Here is a 20,216-nt window from a genome sequence, read left to right as displayed (position 1 = left end):
AACCTTCACACCATCAGATAAGAGTACTGGCTGGGCGTGAATGGATGTGGCTTTGCTGGTCTCTCCTGCACTCTGGGCCCGTTCACAGCGCTGAGCGGTACCAGCTGAGCGGTACCAGCGGACCCACCTGAGAGTCCGCAGGTCCCACAGCTTCAGTCCGTCCGTCACGGCGCCGGTCAGGAACAGGTTGTACAGGTCTGGAGCCTGCGTGCTGAACACGGAGCCCTGCGAGAGAAACCAGCACCTTTCACACCCAACGCAGGACCGGTCACACTGACCCCATACACCCAGTCATTCTGAACCCTCACACAGAACACTGTGGTCAATGTCTACCATTGGCTGAGCTTCAGTGCTACAAGAGGAACCAAGCCAAAAAGCAAACAAAGTTAGTCTTAACAAGTATTTTGTCTTATATTTAGCCATGAAATCTTATTTCTCATACTTTTCTTTACTGAGGTGATCAAGATTGGCCAATGGGGTGAAAAAATGGCACTTGTCAAACACACGGTTACAAGCTAATATTTTCTACTTGAGTGAAAAAAAAAAAAAGATCTTAAGTATTATTACAGGACTAATAGGGGCCTTTTTTCGCAGTGTGTCCCCGTCCAGGAGGAAGCCGTGGGCAGAGACTGGAAGCCGTGGGCAGAGACTGGAAGCAGGGCCGAGGAGAGGAGTTTCCGTCATTACGCCGTGCGCTGGGGCCGACACACAGAGCCAGAGTGGAAACATATTTCTCATTCTTCTCCCCCTCTCTGCGGCCGCGACCGAGAGGCGGGGGGAGACGGTCCTTTCCTCTCGCTAACGCGTATAAATAAAGACACTTTTTGTTTACCCTCCGCAGACACTCCCCGGCTCGATTTATGACGTCCGCGACGCTGAGAGCGTGTGATGATGCGACGGGGTCGTCGGGGGCGGTTAGTGGGAAACGGAGCGGGGTTGGTTTTTTTCCCAGTAAAAGTGTGGGAAAGCGCAGGGGGAACAACCTCCAAAAAGTGGATTTTCAAGCGGCCTGGTGTTTAGAGAAAGTCCAGGTGAGTGTAGGAGAGGGGGAACTGCAGCAGGGGGGATAGCGGATTCAGACTGGGCTGCGTGTTCGGAGGGGAGACGGGGGTGTTCAGAGAGGAGAGGGGGGTGTTCAGAGGGGAGATAGGGGTGTTCGGAGGGGAGAGGGGGTGTTCGGAGGGGAGAGGGGGATAGAGGAGGGGAGAGGGGGATAAAGGAGGGGAGATGGGGGTGTTCGGAGGGGAGAGGGGGTGGAGGGGAGAGGGGGGTGGAGGATAGGCCGGCTCTGTTTGAAGGAATCCCCCCCCCCCGTTCACCAGGCGCTAACCCTCCCAGACCCTCCGCCTGGGGCGAATGCACCTCAGCTGAGTCAACACCACCGCGACGACCCAGGATGCATTGCACACAAAGGGTGGCGTGACAGGGAGCGGCCGTCCCGGGTCGAATGCACACAGCCGCGCAGGAGCGCTTAATCCGGCCCGCTGGGGCCCGTGTACTCTGCTAATCCACGCTCTCCCCCAGCTGTGACGTCAGCGACACCGGCTCACTGAACTCTTCAACGGTCACGTGTCGGGCCCCCTGACACCAGGTGAGTGCGCTGACCCCGCCGACCCCTCAGACCAGGAAGGGTGGAAAAAAAGACCGTTGGGAAAAAAGGCGTTCAAAAGCCTTCTGAATGCCTGAATTTGAAATGTGGTGCCTTTTCTTGAAATGAACAAGATGGCAACCCAAAAACTCTTGGGTCAATTCAGGTAGCTACAGCTCATATTGCAAAAAAACACTTAATAGCCTATTTATTTATTTAATAATAGCTTAAAATATCCATTTATTTCAAGGAATAGTGATCAACTATTCCTGAGTACTTCGACTGAGTATGAAAAACATATTTTTCACAAAACGACAACCGCCTGGCAAAAGCAAGTAACAATTTATAAATGTTGAAATGTACAAACCAAACGCAAGACATGGCATTCCAGCGGTCGGCAGCAAACTCCACGTGATAAAACATTTCATAGCTCCGTTTCGCGTTTTGGAAAGAACGGCTAAAGGATTCTCTTACACAGCCAGGTTATGCGACTTCGGATTAATAAAGGCGCTATAAAATGTCAAATATTAAAATTAAAATGAGATTTGACATTACTTAATGTTGTAAAATGTTTATGAAAAATTTAATGTAATCCTTATGATCAATTTTATCCCAGAAATAAAGCATTAATACAGGCTTTTGGAATAGCTTTCTCAGAGCTAATCCAGTTCCAAATCTCTTAAAAAAGCGCTGGACTGCATTAAAAACACCATGTGCTTGTCTTGTCTTGTCTTGTCTTCTCCGTTTCAAAGAGCACCTTGTTCCATGTTCACAATACCACTGTGTACGCCAAATACAGCTCTCTTCATTTAATTTATTTTAATATCCTCATTTATTTTGGTCGCCTGCAAGGGACATGAGCTTCTGCTCTTAATCTGAGCAATCGTATATAATTGCATGCTGCCTGAAACCAAAACCAAGGGACATTCAAGAAAAACAAAATAAATTATATTTTTTGGACACATTTTCACTGGCTGCAACGTGTTTTTGTCATCCAAGACACTTGTATGTCAAAAAAATTAAAACGCTCAAACTTTTTTTTCTGCGTCTCTCTCTGGAGGCTGTGGGACTAATTTATGCTGAAGAACTCGTAAAACCCCGGCAATTTAAACGTCAGTTGAAAGAAAAATGATAATCACAGTCATTGTTCTGTGTGCGGTTAGGCCTTTAGCGCAGGAATAAAAACACGATAAATTAAAGAAAGAGCCTCCCTGAATCTTTCCCGTGTAAAGTCCTTCTCCAGCTCCCGTATTAAAGACAGAGCGAGAGCACACAACAAGAAAACAGAAAATATCAGCGCTAAGGTCGTCTATATCCGTTTATTTATTTTAATATTAAACATTTAAACACGCAAAGTAAAGTTTTGTGCAGATAAGGCAGGAACTAGAGGTACTGAAAGCCTCCAGTTCTCTCGTTTAAGGACCTTATCTATTCACCTACGGTCGGGGAACTGGGCTTGTCATTCTGAGGTTGTCGGTTCGATTCCCACTGGGGGAACTGCCATTGGACCCTTCAGCAAAGTACATAACCTGAACTGCTTCAGTAAAATATACAATGTACTATACACTCACCGAACACTTTATTAGGAACATTTTTACTTTATTACACCTACTTATAAATCCAATTATCTAATCAGCCAATTGTATGGCAGCAGTGCAGTGCATCGAATCATGTAGATACGGGCCAGGAGCTTCAGTTAATGTTCACATCAACCATCAGAATGGGGGAAAACATTTGATCTAAGTGACCGTGGAATGATTGTTGGTGGCATACAGGGTAATTTGAGAAACTGCTGATCTGGTCAAAGCTGACAGGAAGGTGACAGTAACGCAAATAACCACACATTACAAGAGTGGTATGCAGAAGAGCATCTCTGAACGCATCATAACTCTTAAGTGGATAGGCTACAGCAGTAGAAGTCTAAAAAATAAGTAGAATAAATACCTAATAAAGTGCTCGGTGAGTGTATATCCAGTATATACTGTACAGAATGGACTGTATGTGGAGAATAAGCCTGCTAATGTACAGCTTTAGTCTGTAAGCATATGAATCTACAGATGGGCTCTGGTCTGAGATAATCAGACGGGTTTCAGTCGGTTCTCCCTCACCTGGTTCTGGGTGATGTGATGAACGGCGCGGGTGTGGGCATCAGGGATCTCCGCGCAGACGTGCCCCACGTTCATGTCGAACACCTCCACGGACCGGTCGACTCCTGCGGCCAGCACGATGTCTCGGCACACCGGTCAAGGAGAACTTCACACCGCATCTACTGACTCTCGGTGCAACGATTTAAGAATAATTAAAGGATTTAAGACTAATTTAAGACTCGTAGGAGGCGGCCTGTAGCGTAGTGGTTAAGGTAAATGACTGGGACACGCAAGGTCGGTGGTTCTAATCCCGGTGTAGCCGCAATAAGATCCGCACAGCTGTTGGACCCTTGAGCCCTTAACCCTGCGTTGCTCCAGGGGAGGATTGTCTCCTGCAACTGTACGTCGCTCTGGATAAGAGCGTCTGCCAAATGCCGATAATGTAATGTAATTAGAGGTACAATAGGTAATTTCGGACTTCTCACGGTCAAGAGAGGAATTGCAGCAACAAACGCCCTCAAACCACAACACTGTTTATCCCTCCCCCTTCTCTGTGAATGCACTGACTTTATAGTGTCTTGACAGAAGTGTCTTTATCAGAGTTTTAACCAAAATGGCCCTGAGGCTGCTGGAGGCACAGTTGTACTGCATGGATGGGTCCAACAGTCTGGTGTCACGTCCAGACCACGCCTTTGTGACCAGCATCAGCCGGCAGGGCAAATGAATATAGCTCAAATTAATCCAGCTTTTATATAGTGCTTTTATCCAAGGTGCTTTACCAGTAATGCCTCTCATTCACACACTCACACACACACACACACACACACACTGGGGTTAGGTGTCGTACTTGGGGACATTTGAACACACACCCAGGGCGGGGGATCGAACTGGAAGACAACCGCTCTTACCTCCTGAGCTAATGTCGCCCCGGCAACACACCGTTGGCTCTAACATTGTGGAAGGGTTTCAGTTACAGGACTACAGAGCGACTCCTGCTGGTCAACCAGGCACCTGCAAGTCTGCCTGCTGAGCTGCACGGGAAGTGTCCTCCTCCGCCCCACGTCTGTACGAGCATGCCTTAAAAACCTCGGTCGCAACTTTCCGTGCCTTCGCGGAGGATGCGCGTGTATCTGTGTTCTCCCAAATCAATAGCACATGCCCGCAGCGATGAGTGTGGAACTAGACTGACCATTAACCACCGTTCCACACTCTGTACGCATCACATATGTCCCTCTGCGTGTCATTTTCATCATTTTAACAAGCCTCTAATTCGCGAAACCAAGAAAGACGGCTCTGCGGAACTTGCCCGGATACTGTCGCTGAGGGTGAGAGCACTGCATCATCAGTTTGTGGCATTCTTTGACACGCGGATGCAAATTCCGTATGCTAAGGAATCCCGATAGAATTCAGCAGTGAGGTTGGTGTGTCTGAGGTTTCACACTAACCACTTCATGAGTAGAAGCTGTCTCTGACTTCCTGACAGGAACACTATTTTCTGATGAAGGCCAAGGAGTTTATTTGTAAATATAGGTCAATTATTGATTGCACATGGCGGTTCAAACCATTAATTAGTGTGTGATTGCTCACTCGGAAATGAGTACACATTAGAAACGTGTTTATGTGGCTATTACTGCGACCGATTCCCACCCACTGAAGCTCTTTACACAGCCAAAGTCTGCTGGCTGACTCAGATTAATCCATCACTAATGACACTGAAAACTCAGATGCTTAAGTGAAGTTCAATGGTTATTTGAGTCCTGTTAACAGTAGTAGCATTCACCGGGGGGGTTATTGGCCTGTGCTTTTGGCTGGACCTCCGTTCATGGTTGACTGCAAGGTCTCCCCCTCCTCAGGTAGCACTGAGCTGGGATCAAAAGTCTGTCCGTTTTCCCCTCCGAAGCGGCCATTAATCACGTGAAGGCCATTAAAGACACGGACGGGAAAGCAGCACGATGAGGATGAGAAGTACTCCTCGAGTGTGAAGAAAGAACCCAACACAAACAGCACGAAACCCCCCTTTTAAATAAATTAAATATCGGGATAAATATTTTCCGTAATCTCCACGGCCAAGTCCAGCACCTCGCACGACCTCAGGAGGAAGCACCCTCCCATGAGTTAAAGTTAAACAACGACCTCGGGACGACGACAGATTTATCGTCAAATAAAATGTGTTGTGTGCCTTTAACAACAACTAAGGAGACATTCCTGAGAAATGAAGCGACTCGTATGATTTACAGAGAAGATCAGGGATAGCTCTCTCTCCCCCCCCCGTTCCCTCACCCCCTCCACACGAGCGTCTCATCGAAGCACACGTGCGGGAGGTGTACGGGAAAACGATAGCGGGCGACTTTCCGAGATGCGTCACGAGAACGAAACAAAAAATTTGAGTCTTTTTGCGGTCTCTCCACCGCCAGAAGAGGGGATTACGGCGCATTATCTCCGCCGTCGTTAAAATTCCAGCGCTCGCCGTCGGAGAGAGTGCGGTGGGATCCGTCTCGCGAAGCATTCCGCGGATTTAAATAAACAGCCGTGCGCTCGGATGAGCTCACCGATAAGTAATAGTCTGGATCTCACCGGTAAAGAGTGCCTGCTGCTGAAAAAAATTAAGTAGGTTAACGGGATAAATCTCAGCCTTAATTGACACTGAAAGAGGATGAAATAATAAAGACAGCACAGCTCTAAAAACAGAAGTGATCATCGCATCTTCCCACCACATGCCCGAAAATGGGCCGGTGTCACTGCTCCGGTTAGTCATTAAATTGACGGGTTTCTGGGTCAAAACTTTTAACAGCTGCTCTGGACTTTTGATCAACGTTTTACGTAAGCAATTAAAAATAAATAAAAATATTCCACCCGTCTTTCAGTTGGAATTGTGAAACTTTGGCACACGATAGAAAAACAGGCAAAGGGCCAAGGCGAGGGTGGGAGTGGGGGTGGGGAGTCGAAGCCAACACAAACACAAGTGTCTGGAGAGGAAGAGGAGGAGAGGAAGGTCATTAGCACTGCGTAGGATACAGGAATACAACTGGTTGATGGTAGATGTGCAGGTGATGTCTGTCCCTGAACTCATCTTGAACCTCCCGACCGGCTTGCAGAGGCTCTTCTGGTGGTATCTGAGAGACAAGAGGAAGATCAACACACATTCAGATTCATTAACAGTGCGGCAGCACAGTTAACAGCGCATGATTTCGAAGTTGGTCTTCAGTCTTAATTCAACTGCGGTACAAGCATTTTGATAGGTAGACAGATAGATCATTGCATTTAGCGCTCTCCTAGACACTCATTTACAGTGATGACTCTTTACAGTGACGAGGGAGAACCTCACCTCAACCACCACCAATTATGTATGAAAATAGACAAAACCAGAGATGTAGGTTAATGAGTGGATTGACCTTGCGTTCAACTGTAGGACTCAAACCACAGTCATAATCAATTGAAATAGATTTCACTCGGCTCTCGGTGTGAGATTCCACCCTACGGAGAGGACCAGGTGCTATCCAATGGGAAACATTATGCTGTTTCAGAAATCTTAAAAACAGGTCCTTTTCTAGATCCATTGATGTCAACTGTCATCTATTTATGGTTCTGTGATGCGGTCAGGGGAAAGGTGGGAGTTAGCTAAAAGGGCTAAGGCCCACCTGGCTCTCCCCAACTGCACTATAGCATCCCCCCACAGAGCTCTGGCTGCCCGTGGCAAGGCACTGTGGGTAATGAGCGTTAGCGCAGAGCATGTGATCAGGAGGCTAACTGAATCCAGACAACCACGGAACCGCGTGAATGGCTAATGTTTGCATTGGTAGAATAAACGAAGTCTTTTTATAACCCAGCTATACATAGGGTTTTTTTTTTTACTGGAGGGGGGGCAGAAAAATGGTGGGAGAGCCCCAATGAAAATTCTCCTCTCCTAAATCCTTCTGCCTGCCTCGCTGGTGCGAGCCCTACCAAAATATTTTCATTTATTTAGCCGTTCGCTCGCCCGTCTGAAGCGGGGGTTGGGGAGCGGGCGATGCACACTCAGCAGCTGCGCTCCGAGAGAGCGGGGCGGCGAGAGAGAGCGCGATCGCGGTCCGATGGTCGCGCGATCCGTCACGCCTGAGCGGACGCCGCAATAACACGGAGGCACGAAAGGAGAGCGGAGGCACGCACGCGGAGTCGCTAAATAACGAGGGCTAATTACACGAGGATCCGCACACAGGACCGGGGGGGATGCCTTCTCGGCGCTCCCGGAGTGTAAACTTGGCGCGCGCGTGAACTTTCCAGAAGCACCGCGAGGGCCCCGGTAGGCTGGTTTCAGTAGGCCGCGGGCCAGCCTTAGACTTATTCTTGGCCACGGCCGGGTGCCCCCACAGAGGAGCTAAACCCTCTGAACTGACTTCTCCGGGAAGAAAATAGCAAAAAAAAAAAAAAACGGGAAGAGGAGAGGATGCTTGTCTATCAGAGCTTGTTAAACCACCCCGGAGCCCTGGGGTGGCGGCAGCGTTCCTGGCAGAGGTAGACGGACGGAATCCGGGACAGAAAATGGAAGCTGAACGTGTATTTTCATAAACAGAAAGACAGGGTGTCTTGACCTGTCACTTGAAACTTACAACTGTGTTTCACCAAGCAAAAAAAACTTCACATGAAGTCCTGCTTTTTGACCAGCCTTAATGATACACAGCTGAGAACAAAGATGTTTTGTAACCGGAGTAGCTGTCTCATCTCCATCGCTCTGCTCTATGTGCGTGTGTGTGTGAGAGACACAAACACATTAGTACACGCGCACACACGCACACACACGCACGCACGCACACACACACGTTACAAATGTAACATTGAAGCCCGTGTAACTTATCATGCAACAGAAAGGCCAGGATGAAAATCAAACATGACACTTAAAAGGACAAAAATATTTCAAAAGTGAGAGTGAGGTCAAAGTTCAGATCTGATATGCAGACATCACATGACAGTTCAGTCTGACATGTGTCCACAGGACACTGGGAACTGGCAGGCGTTCAGTACCTGACCACGGAGTGGCTGAACACAGGTCTCAGTCAGTACCTCTTAATGTCATCCCGGGCTAGATGAAGGTGGTAGAGGTACAGGTGGAGGGCAGGCCCAGAGGCCAGCAGCATGAACTTGTCCAGGTAGTAAAAGTGGGCAGACTTGACAGGTTTTGAGAATTTGTCATCGCCCTGCAGGACCATGGAGAAACAATCAATCATCAATGAACCACAAAAAAACCCCCAAAAAAAACAATAAACATTATTTTTTAAACCTCCTGCAGCAGGGCAATTTTAAATGCATGTATATACAGGGTAAATGTCCACATTACATTACAAAACATTACATATACCGCAAGTCAGTTAAAGAGGAGATATTTTACTGGACTGGCTGTGGTAAAGAATGATCCTAAGGGACCAATGGTTTTGTCTGACTTGCAGTGACTTAACCATGAGTCAGACGATATGACCACTTTAAAAACCTCAGCAGAGAAAGTCAATAGCTCCTCTGCCCTTAGGGTTACCGACAACAAAATAAATTATCTGCTCAATTCACTCACAGATTAAGGTGACAACTTACAATAAGGTTCATGAATTGGCATTAAGTAATGTAGTTGTTAACATGAATTAATGATGGGCAAATACATTCATTAAGCATGAGAAAAAAATGTATAATTCATTAGTGCTTTTTTTTTTTTTTACAAATAAATAACATATTTGTTCCATAATTGTTTTAATCCATAACATCAAACCATAGGATGAACTTAAAATTAGTTAACAATAAATAAATACATTAACTGACTTTTTCATTCCATATAACTAATGTAGTTGTTAACATTAATTAATTATGTACAAATACATGCACAGAGCTGTACGTATTAACTTCTCAGCAGTAGTTAGTTCGTAAATATCTACATTACTTCAAGCCTATTGTGCAACCTTATTGAAAAGTGTTACTCGGATTTTAAAATGTGCATGAAAAACCGATCACGGCTTTAAAGGGTTAATCGTCTGGCATCTAAAACCTTCTTTCAATGTTATTCTCTCCATCTAGGAAAAAAAGGCTCAATTTTTCAGAATTAACACTGGGGCCCAGAGACGCAGGAATTTTCTAATTTTCATGTGGAAAGAGAAGCGCAGTGAAAGATAATACCGCAGCCTAACGGGGAACCGCTCTGCCACGATCGGAGCCGTTGGCGCGGCAACGCTGATGGGGCCTCCGTGGAGACGGTGGCAGGCTTCGGTTCCCCTTTGGCTGACTGCGGAGCGGGTGATTACGTCCCGTCACGCCCCGTTACATGGCACCTTCTCAGCGGCCTCACCAAAACGTAAGATTATACATCGAATGCATGCGAGAGGCGGTTATTTGAGCGGTGGAGTTTTAAAAAGACGCGATGCGCTTGGCTTTCGCGCGAGGGCAACACTGGCTAACCGTGTCGGCTTCTCCACAAATCTGCGTGAGAGCATTCCTTTCCGAAGAACAAAGTCCACGTGTCGTCTCCCCCCCACCCTTTATACCTCTGTCTTTTTATCCCCCCCCCCCCCCGTTTTTTTTCTTTTCTTAAATAGCCTGTATTTTACACTGCCAAAAAGTTTAAATCAGGCTAATGCAAAACGAGCTCTCTGACACACGAGCGTTTTTCCAAAGGCTGCGATCGCCCGGATTCAAAGCGCTTTCCCTCTCTGGCGTGATAAGACGCGGTGGTTAGCGGCAGCTGAAAATACGAAATCCACTTTGGCTGACGATACACAGGATGTAAAGGAATAAATGAATAACAGAGGGACTTCTGGGAAGACGCGGGATCCCAGTGGGGAAGTGGGAAAGGTCAGCACGTGTGGCTCTCTCCAAACTGCTGGACCACATACAGCAGACACAGAGCCTGGGGCAGCGGCTGTCTGCGAGCCCGAATATCCCTCCAAGAAACACACTTTCCCCTACGTTTCCCCTGATTGGCTGGGGCCACCAGTCTCTAGAGGTGAATTTCATCTACCCGGCAAGCTGGAGAGCCGTGAACTGGCAGCAAAGACCTTCATATGATCTCTCGTGCAGTTTTCCAAAAATACAATAATAATAATAATTGTAATAACTTTATCCAAAATGGAATCATTCAGAATGCGCTCTTATTGCATACATGTGCGTATGAGAGAAAGGCGAAAAAAAGCTTGGCACTCCAAAAGAAATTTCAGATATGATACAGCCGGGCTTTTCAACTACTTCTTTGTGCATATGGGCAGTTTTTATGTACCATTTATAAAAAAATGGATATACAAGCCCTCCTAAAAAAACAAACAGCTCAAGCTGGTAGCTGGTTTACCAGTGCAGACCAGCTCCCAGCTTGACATGGTTTAGCTGGTTGACCAGTTCAGACCAGCTCCCAGCTTGACATGGTTTAGCTGGTTGACCAGTTCAGACCAGCTCCCAGCTTGACATGATTTGTATGTTTTGAAAAAGAGAAGATACCAGCACTAGCTGGTTGACCAGCTCATACCCAGCTTGACCAGCTTATGACCAGCTTGGCCAGCTCAATTTTCAAGCTGATCATAACTGGAATTTTACTCTAGGGCAGGGGTCGGCAACCCTGGTCCTGGAGAGCTGCAGGGTGTGCTGACTTTTGTCGTTACTCAGCACTTAATTGATCGATTAAAGCAGTGGATTACACAGTTAACTCGCCTCACCTGGTTTTTTGGGTCTGAGGGTCTGAATCAGCGAAAACAAAAACCAGCACACCCTGCGGCTCTCCAGGACCAGGGTTGCTGACCCCTGCTCTAGGGAGATGTATAGTATGCAGTATGTGTGTAAGAAAATATGTACACACCTATTACTTATCATCCTGTCACTAGAGAGACACATGCCGACGCTACACAGATGCAGAACTGGACATGACCATCATTTGTAAAACATCTGAATAATAGTTTCCTTCTCAGTGATCATAGAGTACGTCTATGGCAGATTGGGCCATTAGTTAAACGGCCCATTTGCATGGATTTGAAATGGCTTTGATGTCCACACCGGACACTCCGGCCAAAATCATGATTTGCTATTTTCCATCGTGCTCTCAGAAGAGTCCGCGCGACCTGTATTTGAAAAACACTACACAGAGACAAAAACAAACTCATTCGTCTGAGAACGTCGAGAACGTTTGAAGTAATGAAGTAATAGGGGAATAACTCTTCTTATTAACATCTGAGCGAGTGAAGGCGTATTTTGCACCATAGAATTCTGCGTGAAGGCAATAAATATTTTGCCATCTTTTCCTCTGGAGACTCACTCACGATATTGAAAGACATAGCTCAAGTTCTGAAAGCTTGCTGCAGATGAATCTGAACGGTACCATACACTCTAAGGAGGGTGCTATATCCGGGTGACTTCACTCTGTGGAGTGGGGCCCTATCCATGCTCATGGGCTAAAGTATTACACGTGACACTTTGAAAATACATAAATTACTCTCAAGGTGGGGACCAAATTATGATTTTGGCTGGAGTTTTCCTTTAAGTCTAGATGCTAATAAAGATTGGGCGCTCAGCATTTCCTGTGTTAAATCAGATAAAGTGGGCCTTAGGAGGAAACTTTTACTTTTTCATTTCTAATTCTGAAATGAACTGAAAACGTGTCACAAAAAAAGTCATTATTTTAACAACCTAGACAGTGCAGTATAATACTGTGCTTAGAATACAAACCTCAACTGTCACCAACAAGAAAAAGGTCAGACTTCACAATAATGTTACGTGAAATGGCATTACCTAATTAAGAAGTAAATCAGTTAATGTTTGATTAATGTGATTGTACATAATTGATTCACGATTAACAACTACGGCACATTATTTAATGCCAATTAGGCAACAGTTAGTTCCGACCTCAGTTTGATTGGCGGAGACACATTCAAAGGAGAGACATTGTCTCACGATAAGTCACTCCAAACTTAGCAAAACCAAACAGCTTTGTTAACGTTTGTTTGTTGTTCATTGTATCAGAGATATCATAAACTCGTAACCAAGCAACACTTCAGAAGCGCCCTGTTCTGTCGATAAAATGGCATAATAAAAAAAAAAGTTAAAAACTGATTCCTTTTTCACATGTATAAACCTGTTGGTAAACCTGTTGTACAGCTGCAATAACACACTGAGAGCTGTGACTCATCATGAGGCTATCGGCCTGCAAACGCACAGCAGGGACAATATCTCATGATAAGCCTCTTTTTCTCGTGTATAATTGCACAATTCATGTACCTAATTGTAAAGTGTAACCCGAGAGATGTTAACGGAGAGCGCGGCGGTACCATGATCAGGATCGGTTCCGCGTTCCCGATGGGCCACACCCGAACCGTCCGGTCCTCAGCCGATGTCACGACCCACTTCCTGTTGAAGCTCCAGTCCACGGTGTTGATGGGCCCGTCATGGCCTGCAGACAGACAGACAGACATACAGACAGACAGACAGACCAGAGGGGTTAATGGACATGCATCTCACCTTGCAATCTCCACCACAATAGAAGATGACTCATGCACTTAACATCCTGAGGAGACGGTGTTCTTTTACCAATAAATGGGAGATTCCTGAAACAGTAAGGCGCCACAGACTTCTTCACTCTTCTGCTGCCCCCTAGTGAAAGCCCACCTGTACTGCAGCCGTCATACGGTGCCAAACTCCTGTTCCCCTTATCTGTGGAGGAGCTTTAGGACTCTCAGTATGACATGCACACTGAGGTATGCGGCTTTATCAAAGCAGAGAAAATAGTTATATATTATTCTGGGTTCCGTTCAACGAACACATGCCTTTGAAACCCACCTGGCAGACTGCTCCTCTTTGAATAATGGTGTTTGGGGGGGGGGACCACAAAGCCAGAGAATTAAGGTCCTGTGTCCTGACTTCAGACAGCTCTTTAAATCAGCGCCCTTCCCCTCCAAACAGACTGAGCCCGATAGTACTCAGGTGAATTTAAATACAGGCCATCGAAGAGGAGGACAGGAGAGGTAAGGGGGTTAATTCTGAATGAAACGCTTTAAGATGTCGGGGGAAAACGTGGCGATCCAACGGGACACGGACGCTGGCTGTCAGAGACGCTGACACAGCGAAGGTCCAATAAACCGTCAGGGACAGCTGAGACAGAGCGTATCGTCCCATCCCGTGTTCAGGAACAGTAAGAACCTGGCCGAGAACTGCCGCACGATTTTCAAATAAATTTTAAACACTCGATCTAAAGGCAGGACAGCTAAGTGGACTTCAGGCTCCCCCTTCAAATCATTACTCTTGGGGCCTGGTTTGAATCAAGGCATTTGAACCCGCTCGAGTTTCACTAAAAGCAAATGTTAACCGACTTTGAGCATGTAATGGAAAATGGAAAACTGCATTCTGAACATGCCATACTGCATGAATGCCTCCTGGCTTAGTTTCTCAGTCGCCATACTATCCACGGATGGGCATAAATGTTATTTCGCTGATGCTTTTATCCAAAGTGACTTAGGAGTTGATTAGACTAAGCAGGGGACAAATGTGTAATGTGGGGTTTAAAGGGCCCTTGCTCAAGGGCCCAACAGCCGCACGGATCTTAATGTGTCTACACCGGGGCTCGAACCACCAACTTTCGGGGGCCCAGTGATGTACTTAGCCACCAAGCTGCCAGCTGCCCCGTAAAGTAAAATAAAAAAAAATGTTTCTGAACGTCTTCATTCGGGAACTTCCAGAAGCTGTGTGTGTGTGTTTGGGATTTTCTGACGGTAGACCGTTCAGAATTAATGGCAGGTGGAGAATGCACTCCCAGGGGCTAGAGATAAGCGCTTTCGCAGGCCGGAGCTCTTCCGCAGTTTCTGTTCAACATTCAGACACACGCTTTCCCCGCCACTGTGGAGAGCCTTCGTTCCAGCTCTGAGCGGCCAGGTTAGGGGGTGCCCCTCAAACGCGCCGCTGGATCAGGAGGAGATCGATCCACTCGACCCTCCTCCTTAAGAGCCTCCCAGTGCCTGAGCTCCCCGTGGCACCCCAAAAGAACTCGATGGCACGGGAGAGGGTCTAAAATCTGCAAGAGCGCCAACCCCAAAAGAACTCGATGGCACGGGAGAGAGTCCAAAACCTGCAAGAGCGCCAACCCCAAAAGAACTGGATGGCACGGGAGAGAGTCCAAAACCTGCAAGAGTGCCAACCCCAAAAGAACTCGATGGCACGGGAGAGAGTCCAAAACCTGCAAGAGCGCCAACCCCAAAAGAACTGGATGGCACGGGAGAGAGTCCAAAACCTGCAAGAGTGCCAACCCCAAAAGAACTCGATGGCACGGGAGAGAGTCCAAAACCTGCAAGAGCGCCAACCCCAAAAGAACTCGATGGCACGGGAGAGAGTCCAAAACCTGCAAGAGCGCCAACCCCAAAAGAACTCGATAGCAGGAGAGAGGGTCTAAAACCTGCAAGAGCGCCAACCCCAAACGAACTCGATAGCAGGAGAGAGGGTCTAAAACCTGCAAGAGCGCCAACACTTTGGCTTTTTGTGGGAACTTCAGGCTTGTGGGCGAGGAAAGAGAAAAGGCCAGCTTTGTGCACCGAGCTAAAACAAACACGGGCCTGAGGACGTTAATCAGAGTGCGGTCGCCCCGCTACCTGTGTAGACAGCTGTGGTGCCAGCCAGCGTGGACTTGTACAGCAACGCTGATGCGTTTCCCAGACCACACAGGACGTGCTTTCCATCTCCTAGAGGCAGGGATACCGAGAGAGGAAAAACAAACCCATCATTAGCTCCAACGCAGACATCAACCACGTCCAGGTCAATAAAACACAACACTTATCAAGCGTGAGAAATAAGCCAAAAAAATAAAACTAACATATGCATAAAACGTGCATCCAAAAAAAAAAAAGGCCTAGTTTTATCACTCTGGAAGCCGTACGCATGTCTGTGTTGTTCTCTCCCCGGGGTCTGATCCAGGATCTGCATTCTTTGTCCACGGCACTGGCATCGGTCTGATCCATAGTTTCCCACAGGTCGACTGAGAAAGGCTGATTGCTCCAAGGCTCATTCTAAACTCCAAAGTTTTTATAAGCTGGGCTGATGTAGGGACCAACTGACAAGTGCCCAACATTAAGCCTGGCTAGAGGAGAATGTGTGTGTGTGCATGTCTGTGTGTGTGTGTCCGTGACTATGTGTGTGTGTGTGTGTGTGTGTGTGTGTGCCTGCGTGAATGTGTGTGTCTGTGTGCATGTCCGTGTGAGTGCGTTTGTGACTGTGTGTGTGTGCATGTCTGTGTGTGCGCGTGTGTGTGCGTGACTGTGTGTGTACATGTCCCTGTGTGTGTGTGTGTGTGTGTGTGTATGTCTGTGTGTGTGTGTGCCTGTGTGAATGTCTGTGTGTCTGTGTGCATGTCCATGTGTGTGCGTTTGTGACTGTGTGTGTGCATGTCCGTGTGTGTGTGCGTGACTGTGTGTGTACATGTCCATGTGTGTGTCTGTGTGTGTGTGTGTGCATGTCCGTGTGTGTGTGTGCATGTGCGTGTGCATCTCACCTGAATACTGTAGGCAGCTGACAGGTGCTGGCCTTTCAGCTGCGCTTACTTGGTTGTATAAAACAGTGGGCACTGCGATGTCTTCTGGGTACTCCGGCAAGATACACCGTCTGTGGGGCGGGTAGGGCTGGTGGTCATTACAGCATTAAAGACAGCAAAAACTATTTACTGCCAATGTAAGCTGCATGTTTCACACAGCCCTGCTTACGGTTTCTTCCTCGTTTTCACGGACATTGAACTCTTCTTTGGTGAGATAACCTTGTTTGTGCATGCCCTGAAATAGAAAAAAAACAATAAAATAAATAAAGATGACACGTATCAGCCTGCCGGTCAAATCCCAGAGCTCCCAGCACTTAAACCGAGCTACTGAGTTTCCGTGTTCACCTCATTATGTCCGAAGGTTAAACTAGCGCTCTGTCCTCACACACTCAGACCCGCAGATTAACCACAGCTGTGTCTGACCACAGAAATCAAGTCAAAAGGTGTTCATCTGGGGAGTGCTCCAGGTATTCATCTGACCAGTCATTGCGCCTAACCCGGCTCCGATACCCTCCGACACACACATCTAACCGGGTCGTGAAAATTGCTCTCCAAGCGCTTCGAGGGTTCTGGAAAAGGACCGGAAGGTGCTCGGGAGCGTGTGCGGCGGGACACGTGCTCGCACGCGCGCTACGCCCGAACGGCCGGAGTCCGGCTGATTGATGGGGGTCGGGTGAGCCCCCTGTGAGGGGGGAAGGCTCCCTCAGCCACGCTGGAACCTCAGCAGGTTACACAAGGTTTGGGTTTCAGTGCCACTCGGGTCAGTGCTCGGACCATCTGCACTCCCCCAGACCGTGTTTGTCCAGGGCCTCGCGGGGGCTTCCTTCACCAACCGCAGGCGCTTTCGGGGGGTGACCGCCTAACGCCGCGTTCTCACGCAAAAATGCGCAGCTCCGCACACTCACTGGGAAAATATGCGGCCTCTTCGGAGAACGACTTTGCTCAATCCGTTGTTTTCTAACTCGAGGAAGATGTAGAAGCGTCTAAGGTTAGAGAGGAATTAAAAACACTTTGCGTGTTATGACTGTGGTAAAAAAAAAAAAAGGCAGATATTTGGTCTTCAAGGGCTTTCATTTTTTTATTGAATCGCTCCAAATGTTTGGTTGCTTCAAAAGCACATCTTATGCTCTGTGACTCGTTAAAAAAGAAAACTGACTGTGGGCTGAAGTTAACACCTGCCAGTTTGGACCGCCATTTTGTGCAGCTGAAACTGAATTGGGCTCAGATGAGCGGCACATGAAAGCAGAAGGACGCAGAGATGTATTTCTAACAGAACCAACAGGGTTCCTTTCTTTCAACAGCCAGAACCAGACCGAGACTTCCCAGCCGCACCAGCGCACAGCCTGAGCTTGTTCTGTGGACAAAACTAGTGCCATGTCGCGTGTGTGTGTGTGTGTGTGTGTGTGTGAGAGAGTGTTTGGACCGACAAGTCGATTAACAACAGGACTAAAACCAGGGTCGGGAACTAACGTCACATTCATCAGAGTGTTTATTTTCTTAGGGAGGTACTTCCTTGCTTTGGCTAATTACTGTAAATTCTACTCATACCCATAGCAAATCTCAATGTGACATCCATCCAGTGTGTTGAATAGGACGGATGGGATTAGAGGAGAATCATACTTTCCCCCAATTAACAACTGTCCAAAGACCTCCTTAACCCCCCACACCTGGAACCCAACCCACCAGGGGCGTGTTGCGTATCCCGATGACTTCACGCGTGGGTGAAAGGTCAAAGGCCGGTCCATTTGAACAACTTTCACTTCTGGACCTGAGAGACAGACACATACATAATGAACAAATCTGAATCATTTTCAACTTTTCACTGCTTCGGTAAAACATTCACATTTTAATTTATCAAATTTTGCTTTTGAACTAATGAGCTTTTGAAGAAGAAGAGAGTTAGGCTCAAGTGGACCTTTATATTTGTACGAATAATCTAAACCTGACATCTAGGGTAAGAATCTTTTCAAAGGCTAATATCTTTATAGTGCTTTACTTATCTTGCGTTACTCTATAAAACCACATCATACGGGAGAATGCTTTAACAACCTATCATCAAGCAACACTGCGGCCAACGTGGAATTGTGCAATAAAAACTACGGAAGCTGAGTCATGGAACATCACGTTCATGATTATCTTCCAAAAGGAATGCCAGTGACACTGACCAAAAGTTCAGGAAGGCAATCCCAGAATTCATTTATCATGTAAACCCAATCCACCTCATCTTCAGCTGGACAGCTACGGGCTAGGGCCCCTGGCAAATTACAAGCTTCATTTAAAGTTTGTTTCCAATGAAAGGTTTTCTGGGAAAAAAAAAAGTTAAGAAACAATTTGTAGATGAATCCCACATTATCAAATTATGCGTTTAGATGGTGTGAACCACAACGAAGCCAATTTATAAATAAACGCAACGGCCAAAAGCAATAAAAAAGTTCAGTTTCCATAGTGTGTCTTTCAAACACCTGCATGAGGTGATGAGGTAAGGCTAAGACCCTGCTGGACCAGTTTTTGTGCGTGTGTGTGTGTGTGTGTGTGTGTGTGTGTGTGTGTGTGTGTGTGTGTGAGTGAGTGTGTGTGTGTGTGTGAGTGTGTGTGTGTGTGAGTGAGTGTGTGTGTGTCTGTGTGAGTGTGTGAGTGTGTGAGTGTGTGTGTGTGTCTGTGTGAGTGTGAGTGTGTGAGTGAGTGTGAGTGTGTGTGAGTGTATGTGTGAGTGTGTGTGTGTGTGTGTGAGTGATTGTGAGTGTGTGTGAGTGAGTGTGTGTGTGTCTGTGTGAGTGTGTGTGTGTGTGTGAGTGAGTATGAGTGTGTGTGTGTGTGTGAGTGTGAGTGTGTGTGTGTGAGTGTGAGTGCATGAGTGTGTATCTGTGTGTGTGCGAGTGTGTGCAAGTGTGTGTGAGTGTGTGTGTCTGAGTGAGTGAGTGTGTGTGTGTGTGTGTGTGTGTGTGTGTGCATGTGTGTGTGCACGCATGTGTGTGTGTGGGGGGTGTACGCAAAGCTCTGCTGTCAAAGACAAGCAGTCCGACCCTTTTCCACACCGGAGTGAGATCATTTTTTCCCTATCCATTAAAACGTGTTTGTGCGGTTTCCCAAAAACACTACCTCCGCTCCCAGTTGATAGTTAACATGTTCCTTATATTTTCACGTCAAAGACTGAGAAAGTGACTTCAAATGTTTAACATACTGTCATCAAAATAGTTTTGCTAATTGACGTATGTGGAAAATAAATTAAATGGATTTGTGGGAAGTAAAGTGCAGAGATTGGGGAGAGGAGAATGACGAGGCTATGAGAGAGGGTAGCTACAGGAGTGACAGAGAGCACTGCGGGGGACCCAAAGTAACGGTGGTTGGTCGCAATTTCTAGGTTTTTAAATGCAATTTGCACATGAGCTAACATTAGCTAGCTAGCTAGTTTGCTTTCATAAGGCGAAGGCTTTCCCAGTTTTCCCCAAATGCCGATGGATGAGGCCTGAAAGCAGACTTTTTTTTTTTTCTTTTTTTTTATCCTGGACAATACGGATACACCCTGGATGCGTGACAAGCGCGTGACAGCCAGACTTCGGGGTCCCTCGTTAATAACCAATCCGCACGACGCGGTGGCCATCGATCAAGGCGTGAGCGGGGGGGAAACCGGTATGGAAGCCATTAAGGTGCAGGGCAGGACACGCTCGAGCGTTATAATTCATACCATCTCTTTTCCACCGTGAGTCACCGTGCCCGTCCGGAGCGGGGCCTCGCGGCGGTGGAGCGGAGCGGCCAGGACGAACCGCAAACGCTGGCCGCCTTTCCGCCACAAACCCGGGGGAACCCGACTCCTCACACAGCATCTGCGTGGCGTCTGCACGGCCGTGCGTTTCTATTCTCACGGGCCGCTGCGGGCGTGCGTCGTCTGTACGTATTTACAATTTGTACTTTCTCGGTTCGCAGGGTTAACTCCGCTTGAGCGGTGTTTGCATCGTTTGTCGGTCGCGTGAGGAATGCTGACGGTCGGGTCTGATCCTGCTGCTTACACTGCGCTGATCGGGTCAAGGCATTTACGTGCCTC

The 20,216-nt window shown here is 47.3% G+C and overlaps 1 protein-coding gene across 1 annotated transcript in view; it reads right to left on the bottom strand.

The window, feature by feature from the left end:
• The window catches only part of wdr27 (WD repeat domain 27), a 72,632-nt gene that overhangs the window by 40,097 nt on the left and 12,319 nt on the right, over positions 1-20,216 (bottom strand). The window contains exons 14-22 of the mRNA XM_061227586.1: positions 17,858-17,942; positions 16,344-16,409; positions 16,136-16,245; positions 15,240-15,329; positions 12,933-13,054; positions 8,713-8,846; positions 6,691-6,788; positions 3,697-3,818; positions 128-225 (exon numbers count right to left, since the gene is read on the bottom strand). Of these exons, the coding sequence (XP_061083570.1) occupies positions 128-225; positions 3,697-3,818; positions 6,691-6,788; positions 8,713-8,846; positions 12,933-13,054; positions 15,240-15,329; positions 16,136-16,245; positions 16,344-16,409; positions 17,858-17,942 (925 nt within the window). The remainder of the gene's footprint in view (positions 1-127; positions 226-3,696; positions 3,819-6,690; positions 6,789-8,712; positions 8,847-12,932; positions 13,055-15,239; positions 15,330-16,135; positions 16,246-16,343; positions 16,410-17,857; positions 17,943-20,216) is intronic.

This window comes from Conger conger, chromosome 18 (assembly GCF_963514075.1).
Source record: "Conger conger chromosome 18, fConCon1.1, whole genome shotgun sequence".
In the NCBI taxonomy this organism is placed as follows: domain Eukaryota; kingdom Metazoa; phylum Chordata; class Actinopteri; order Anguilliformes; family Congridae; genus Conger; species Conger conger.
This window is presented reverse-complemented; position numbering and strand designations above follow the sequence as displayed.